The following is an 8,541-nucleotide window of genomic DNA, read 5'->3' on the forward strand; positions in this document are numbered from 1 at the left end:
TTCCCCCGGCGACGTGAGCGAATTTACATTTTGAACGTTTTCGCGACGATCTGGTTAAAATGCAAACCCGGCCTGATGGGGGGGGAGGAAAAAAAGAAGTCCTTGAAACTGTTCTCCGTGGGGGCGTGGGAACCCCAGCAGGGGGGAAATCCAGAGATCTGGCAAGGCGGCGCCGCGGGGGGGGAAACCAGGAGCGCCATCCGACGGGGTTTCGCTCGTCGAAACCCGATCGCGGCGGCGGCGCCGCCGGTTCTCGGGATGGGAGAGCGGCGCCGCGGCGTCTGAGCGGCGTCTGAGGAACGTCTGAAGCCTCTCCAGCTCTTTTGAAAAGAACCTGCCTCAGATGAGGTCTGAAGGCGTTTGACGGCGCCCGGCTCAGAGCGGGGGAGGAGGGAGATCCGTGATTGGACGTTTGGGAATCACACTCGAGCGTTTGAAACGGGAGCTCAGAAACCCGCCGACCTCGGGCCTCCAAAGGCCTCACGCACACACACACACACAGCCCCGGGCCTCCTCCCGAGTGTGTTCTCGCAAGCGTAACTTGTCCCTTCCGGTCGTCGCCGTGACGACCGGCAGGAAGACGACCTTTGACCCGGCGGAAAAACTCCCCCCCCTTAGCCGCTAATATCGTCCCACATGGCAGCCACGACTGCAGATCAGACCCTGAAACCAGCGCACGAAGTGTGCAAGTCAAGGCCATGACTTCTAGCAGACGCTCAGTCACTGCCTCTTCTTCCTTTTCTTCCTCCTTTTCTTCCTCCTTTTCCTCCTTTTCTTCCTTTTCTTCCTCCTCCTCTTTGTCCGGCCTGAACCTGCTGGGAGTCGATGGACCAACTGGTGGACTCTGATCGCTGCTTGTCTCCATGCATGTAAACAGTGAAAGTGGTGTGTGTGTGTCTGTCTGTGAGTGTGTCTGTGTGTGTGTGTGTGTGTGTGTGTGTGTGACCTTGGCAGCTCCCGCCGGTCCTCCTGATCTGTGGCATGCAGTTTCTGGCTGACGAGGACAAACTGTCACTAACCTTCCTCTGCTTCTGTCTCTTTTCAATATCTATCATTTCCTCCTCCTCCTCCTCCCTCTTGGTTTCTTCTCATGTCGTCCCCCTTCCACTCCTCCGCCGCCCCCCCGCCTCCATTTCATCCGCCGCTTTTGCCCCGTCATCCAATCGTCTTCCTCCTCATTTGCTCGTCATGTTTCCCGAATCCACCTCTGACCTCTGACCTCTGACCTCTGACCCCCCTCCCGCTCCTGTTTCCTCTCCACCCTGCTGGTCTTCACTTTTTGGTTCTTCTTCTTTCATCACACACCTCCACCTGCACCCCCCCCCCTCCACCTCACACACACACTCACACACACACACACACACTCCTCCATTACTTCCTTTCCTTGCGGCCTCCCGATGCAGAATGGAATGTTCTATACTAGTTACGTAAGTACTCGTCCTCGTCTCCACATCTGATCATCTTCCTCTCTTCTGCAGCCAACACACACACACACACACACACACACACACACACACACACACACACACACACAGACACACACGCACACACCTGACTATTAATACTGGCAGATGAAAGGGGCGCTCCTCTCCGTCTTGCATGAGTTTAGTTTGATTCATTGTCTTTGCGCTCGTGACCTGTTTACAGAACGCACACACACACACACACACACACACACAGCACACACACACACACACAGCACACATCTCTCCTGTAACAAGTGGCTCTAATTCAAAACAGTTTGGATTCTGGCTTTTTTTTTTTGTTGTCAGCCGTATTGACGAAACAAAGAGAATTACTTGTGTGTGTGTGTGTGTGTGTGTGTGTGTGTGTGTGTGTGTGTGTGTGTGATGAAATGACTAGACAGGGAGCTCGCTGCTCCCTAGAGGCGTCCCAGTGTAACTGCACCACAGCCGGCGCACTGAAATAGTTGTTTGACGCTGGCGCTCTCCAGCCAATGAGATGGCTGGAATATCCCAACCCACACACATCTGACGTTGAGGAACAGCCAATCAGAACCTTTGTTTGTGCGACGTCCGAAAAGGCGACTCGCACCCGGAGCTCTGCTGCAGTCCATCGCCGGCGCGCTCACGCGTCCCTATTAATTCTGCCGTTTCTAAATGCCAACGATCGTTACACAACCGCAGTGTTTCGCCGTCACGAAGGGACCCGCTGACGCCCGGTCGTTTTTGACGAGCCAGGAGATGTCAACCCCCCACACACACACACACACACACACACACACACTCACGCACAACGTCGCAACCAGCTCAAGTTATTAGAGCAGCAAACACGGTGAGTGTTTGGCCAGAAGGGCAAAGAGGCAAAATCCCAGCAGCTGGAAACGGAGGCCGGCCTCCTCCCGCGCCGGACGCCGTTCAATTAATGCCGCCACGGCGGCGGCGGCGGCGGCGGCTGGGTTGAAGACGGATCGACTACAAAGACTGATGGAGAGTCGAGGGGAAAAAAAAAAAACGCGAAAACGCCTCGTTTTTCCTCCTCTGCTTGCGGACGCGTGGAACAAACCTACGGTCGGGACGGACGGGGTCAGCGGCGGCCCCTCCGGTTCACATCCCGCCCGGCAGAGACAACTCTTCTGATGTTTCTGACGCCGACGGGCCAATTACCGCTAAAAATAGCAACCGTGCACAACAACAGGCGCCGGCGGTTGATATCAGCATTGCAGTAAGAACTCTGAAAAGCACTTCTAGTCCCGTCAGGTTGGACTCAGCTGTACTTCCTCCGTCACCTCTGCTAATGTGGACGTAGCCTTCGTTTGCGGTTCCTCGCCTGCAACAACAACAACAACAACAACAACCGAATACCCAAAATGTACTTTTCTGTCCGTCGTCTGAAAGTCCTTTTTTTTTTTTTTTTTCCCCGGCGGTTTTCCGATTCCGTCCGAGGCCCGACGTCGAAGCCGCTCTCATTACATTACATTACATTACATTTGGCAGACGCTTTTAAACACTTGCAAATACAAGATGCACAGGAAATATACAAAACAGTAAGCTTGGGTTAATGAGTTTTTTTTTTTTTTTTTTTTGACAAAGACGTACACAAACGTACACACACACTGCATAGCCTAACTTGCTGCCAACCTGATCTGGGGCGTCAGCGCAGTAAAAAGTCCTGAAAGAGAAAAGTTGTTACCTGTTTCTTGAAGGTTGAGAGAGATGATGCTAGTCTTGTTGCTTCCGGAAGTTTGTTCCACCACTGAGGTAGTAGAGCTGAGAACAGTTTTGCCCGAGATCGCTTAGAGCGAGCAAAAAGCCGCTCTCATCTTTAATCGCTGATGGAGGAAGCTTTGTTTTCGACGGGAAGCAAACGGCAGCTGGGCGCCACGTGAGAGCGACTCTATACAAACAGCATTAGCAAGACTCTTAGCCACCATGCGTGCTAACTATGCTAGCAGCATGTGAATAGAAGGGCCGCCGCCGTTGTTTGGTTCCGCTCAAACGTCTCGCTTCTAAGAACCGAACGCCACCCCCGAACCGAGGACGCAGAGAGGAGGGTTAGATGGAGGAAGCTGATTGGCCGTGGCGACCCCTGAAGGGGAAGGAGACCGGAACGCCGGGATCCGATGTCTGCTTGCAAGACTTTTAAAAATCCCCGTTGCCCCTGATTTCAAACGCCGCGGGTTTATCCGCTCGGATTCTCCTCGGTGCGCTCGCCCCGGGGGTCCGGAGGGTTTCGGCGCCAGACTCCCAATCTCCGGACCGATGGCGGCCGGAGGGGGTGCGGCCAGAACCACTAAGCCAGGGAAGGGTGTCATGGTCGTCTCCGGCCGGAACGCCGTTTGTAAAGGAAGCGGCGCCGCGTCTCGTCTCGCCGCCCGCCGGCACTGTTTCTCGCAGAGGAAGCATCCATGACGCGCTCAGCGGGCGCCCCGTCGAGACGACCGACGTTTATTTTTATTTTCTCCACCCCGAGCGGCATTCCCTTCTTTTTGATTTGACTTGAAATGTTCGAGCGGGCCGATCGGATCCGGCTCCGCCGCCAGGAAGCGAGATTCCCCGCCAGCAGAGGGCGCTCGACGCGGTTTTGTCGAAATAAAAGAGCGTCGTCATCCATCTCGCTAAAAGCATAAAAAGTCATCCGCAATCCCGAACCCGCAGAACGTTGTCGCGTCGCAAGATAAAACCTTTCTCATCGGATCACTCCGGAAAGCCCTTTGCGCTTTCGTTCTAAGCCGCCTCTCGTCCGCCGCAGGCTCCGGCTCCCATGGCGTTCCCCATGACGACACCGCAAGTGCCTGTGTACGGAATGGTGAGTCGCCCGCTTCCTCGCCGGCCGTTTCCTCCCCTCGCCGTTTTCGTTGTAACCTCCTGGCCTCTCCGTCCAGGTCCCTCCCCAGATGGGTCAGATGGGCGGGGTAACGGTGATGGCTCCTCAGCCCGTCATGTACAACCAGCCTGTCCTCAGACCCACCAACCCCTTCGCGCCCATGCCAGGAGCCCAGGTGAGCCGCCGCCGCCGCCGCCGCTGCACGACTTTACTCCAAGTATTCCCAAGAAAAACCAGCAGATGGGTGACGTGGGCGCGTCTTTCCGTCCACGCAGATGCAGTTCATGTAGTCCAGCCGCAGGGGGAAGCAGAGTGCCAAAAGCAACACAAACAGCAGCAGAAGAAGAAGAAGAAGAAGAAGATGATGAGGAGGATAAAGTGTGACAGGATGGAGGAGCTCCTTGACTGAGCAGCGACCGCAGAGACACGCCGGCGGCGAGAAAAACCAAACGGACACCGAAACAGAGGAAGAGGAGGAGGAAAAGGAGGCGGGGCTGGGGGAGGGGCTGACAGAGGGGGCCGTCCTGATTGGCTGTCGCCTGAAGCGCCCACACGTGAGCGCACTCGTAGCTTCGCGTCTGCTTTGTGTTTTAACTTCAACCGACGGAGTGGTGATGGAAGTGAGAGGAGGATCGACAAACTCCTACCTCTGGTCTTTCTTCTCCTCCTTCTCCTTCTTCTCCTCCTTCTCCTTCTTCTTCTTCTTCTTCTTCTCCTCCTCCTGGCGGCTGTGAGCGTCGGCCGCAGCATTAGCTTTATTTCATACTGGTGCTATTTGGTCCCCCTCCCACCCCCACCGACGGCCCACCGGGAGCCCTCCGCGGGGGGAGGACGGTTAGTGTGCTCGGTGTGCAGAGGTGTGTGTGTGTGTGTGTGTGTGTGTGTGTGTGTGTGTGTGTGTGTGTGCGGCGGTTGATTCAGGCAACACCTTCACAAGCCCTCCTCCGTCCCCTGCTGTCTTTGTGCAGCCGTCCAATCAGTGAGGGATTCAGAAGTAGATCTCGAACCTCCCCTTCCACTCCTCCTCCTCCTCCTCCTCCTTCTTCTCCTCCTTCTCCTCCTTCTTCTTCTTCTTCTTCTTCTTCTTCTTCTTCTCCTCCTTCCCCCAGATGTGGCTCCCACCAGCGATCTGTCCACATCGTGTTTGAGAGCTTCGCCCCGAGGCGCCCTGTCACTGCTCCTTAGTTTCTCCACCTGCAGAAGCACAGGACCCACCACAGGCTAGCGGCTCGCCGGTGTGTGTGTGTGTGTGTGTGTGTGTGTGTGTGTGTGTGAACCATCAGCAATCCAACCTTTATGTTTTTGTTTTGAATCTGAAGGCCTGGTCGGGATGGAAAGCGCAGGAAGAGGACCTAGCGGTGTTAGCATGCAAGACGAGTTAGCGTGTTCGTGTGTTCGTTAGCTCAGCCGTCTGAGGTTTCTGAGCTAGAAGTTGTTAATTAGTCTGTTCGTTAGTGAAGCAGAGCCCGATCAGAAACTGATCAAACGACCCCTTTGACCCCAAACCGATCAATAACCTTTTTATTTTCTTTCTGAAGAAGCCCGTAGAGTTTACCTGCGTGAATTAGCTGCCAACTTCCTGCTTTCTCCCCAGGGTTCATAGTAGTGTGTGTGTGTGTGTGTGTGTGTGTGTGTGTGTGTGTGTGTGTGTGTGTGTGTGTGTGTGGTCATCGAGGTTTGAGAAAAAAAAAAAAGAAAAAAATTGCACTGAATCAACGTAAGTGGCTTTAAGTGTGATTGACGGTGGAAGCTCCGCCCCCAGAGGAAATACTTACAAAAAACAGGAAAAGCGCGGGACATCCCATCGGCACAAGCCGTCGCCATGACGACCTTCATGCATTTTCATGTCCCATGAACTGGAGCGGCGTCGCACGGGACGCCGCGGGAAGTGGGTCGCACCCTACGATGATGTCAGAACCACCAACGCGGAGGTGTTTTTTTGTTTTTGTTTATTTTTTTTTAAAGAGAATCCCGTCCGGGTCGGGGGTCGGGGGTCGGGGGGGGGGGGACTTGAACTTGAACTTGTCACGTCAGCCAATGATATCGCTCGGATCGGCCGCGACGAACCGGAGCCCCCGCCCTCGCCATCTCGGCTTCACGTGCGCGGACTTTGCACTGAAGAAGACCTTCCTCCGTTTGTCGGAGCGGCGAACGCCGAAAAGCGCGGCCCCTCCCCCGTCTCGCGTGCCGTAGCTCCGCCCCCTCCGTCCCCGCCATGTAGATATGTAAAGTACCAAACACCAGCGCTCGCCCGGTTAGCCTTCGCTCTCGGACGCTCCTCGTAGCAAGTCTTGTGTTAGCTTTAGGCTTCCTTCATCGCCGTCGCCCCCGAACCCGCCTTCCTCCTCCGGCGTCCAGTGACTGTAGCTCTCGTATCTCGGTGTCTCTTGTCTTCTAGCCGTAGACCAAACCTCCCCAGCTCGGCCTCTGTGGTTCGCTTCTCGCTAGCTTTTAGTAAACACCTCTTCTTCTTCTTCTTCTTCTTCTTCTTCTTCTTCCTCCTTCGGGGGTCCCAGACCCCTTTTCACCCCCCGTCTGGACGACATCAGACCGACTCCGCCTCCTGCGAAGGTTTAGCCGACACGCCGGGCTGTTTGCGATTGGACCGCTGAGTCCTGCCGTCCAGGTCGACACACACACACACACACACACACACGCATACACTTAGCTCCTCTGTAGAGCACAGGCTTGGAAAAACAAACGCAGAAATGGGCTTTTAGTCAACATGTAATAAGCTCCGCCCACTTTAAGACGAAGACGTTGGTCCTCCTGGTTGCGTCTCCACGGCGACAGAAACCCCTGGACGTTTGGACCCCCGAATGAAAGTCCGAGCTTAAAGCTCACTGTCAACACACACACACACACACACACACAGCTGGGGGTTCAGACCACCGACCTTCTGGTGAGGAGTTCACGGACAGTTTTTGAGCCGAAGGTGGAATCGGAAGCACCCCGACCTTCTCGGCAGGGTTCTAGATGTTCCCCGCCTTCAGGGACCCCCGGGTCTTCTCTGTTTTTGCAGCTTTTTTTTTTTATTTTTTTATTTTTTACAACCAGCAGCTTCATTTTCGGCGGCGCTTCCCCTCCATCATAGCGCCGATGGAGAACATGGCGTGGGACCGAATCCTGGGTTCGTTGCTCCTCCTCCTGCTCCTGCTCCTCCTCCTCCTCCGGCCAAACTGTTCTCGCCAAACCCCCCCAAAGATGTCACACCCGTTGCCATGGCGACCCCTGCCGGCTCCCGGTAACCCACCCCCCCCCACCCCCCCATGTCGTCACTGTGTCGAATTCTAAACCTGCACGTTCTGTCGTTTTTACATCTGTTTTCTTTTTTTTTTTCCCATTAAGAACCCTCGGATTGCTGCCTCACTCCCCTGTATATAGTCAACACACACACACACTCACACACACACACTCACACACACACACAGCTTATTCATAACCTGCAACTGCATTATTTTCATTTTTTTTTTTTTATTAATCCGGGAGACGCGTTAAGGTGTTAAGGCTCCCGCAGTCTGTCGGTCCGAAGGCCAGGGGGCGGGGCTTAACCCGGGGATCCGCCAGGAAGTCTCAATGATGCCAAATGTTTATTTGATTTTTTATTTCTTTTTAATTAATTTCTGAGCAGAGTAATCAATTTCTCCTCCTTCTCCTCCTCCTACTCTTTCTCTTTGTACATTTCTATTTATTTAAAAGCAGACCTCTCCGGAGCGCGTGGGGGCGTGGAAAGGCCAGCACGCCGCCGCCACAATCAGGCTTTTTTTTTTTTTTTTTTTTTTTCTCCCCTTTTTTCACCTCGGGGTGGTTTCCTCTCTTTCACTCTGTTTGTTTTGTTTTTTTTTTGTTTTTTTTTTTCGGAAGAAATAAAGAGTCATTTTCCATTCCTACCCGACTCTCCCTCTGGTTTGTTCCTTGAAATACACACAAAATTCCCAGATTGTGTGTATGTGTGTGTGTGTGAGTGTGTGTGTGTGTGTGAGGAAAAGCTCAGATGCTCCCTCGCCGCCTGCTCCTTTACCCCGTCACGAGGTCGCGACCCCAAAAAGTGTGCATATACCATGTATTTACAGAGGTGGGTGTACGGGGAAGCTCCGCCCCCTTCCTTGGAGCTCCGCCCCCTTGCCTTGGAGAACTCCACAAGTTGCCATGTTGGTGGCAGCTGACGTTCCAACACCCCTACCCCGGATAACTCCTGACAGCTGTGAGTGTGTGTGTGTGTGTGTGTGTGTGTGTGTGTGTGTGTGTGTGTGT

The 8,541-nt window shown here is 54.2% G+C and overlaps 1 protein-coding gene across 12 annotated transcripts in view; it reads left to right on the top strand.

The window, feature by feature from the left end:
• Window positions 1-4,626, top strand: part of LOC147223439 (phosphatidylinositol-binding clathrin assembly protein) — a 52,920-nt gene extending 48,294 nt beyond the window's left edge. For 10 of the 12 annotated variants that reach the window (XM_086165707.1, XM_086165697.1, XM_086165708.1 and 7 more), the window contains 4 exons: window positions 1,404-1,427; window positions 4,213-4,269; window positions 4,346-4,462; window positions 4,563-4,626. In XM_086165707.1, the coding sequence (XP_086021833.1) occupies window positions 1,404-1,427; window positions 4,213-4,269; window positions 4,346-4,462; window positions 4,563-4,577 (213 nt within the window). In that variant the 3' untranslated portion in view covers window positions 4,578-4,626. The remainder of the gene's footprint in view (window positions 1-1,403; window positions 1,428-4,212; window positions 4,270-4,345; window positions 4,463-4,562) is intronic. The other 2 variants (XM_086165699.1, XM_086165704.1) reach the window with 1 other exon arrangement.
• Window positions 4,627-8,541: the final 3,915 nt, after the last annotated feature.

The sequence above is a fragment of the Fistularia commersonii genome, chromosome 19 (assembly GCF_037954325.1).
Source record: "Fistularia commersonii isolate RoL2024-O1a breed Wild chromosome 19, RoL_Fcom_v1.0, whole genome shotgun sequence".
Classification (NCBI taxonomy): Eukaryota; Metazoa; Chordata; class Actinopteri; order Syngnathiformes; family Fistulariidae; genus Fistularia; species Fistularia commersonii.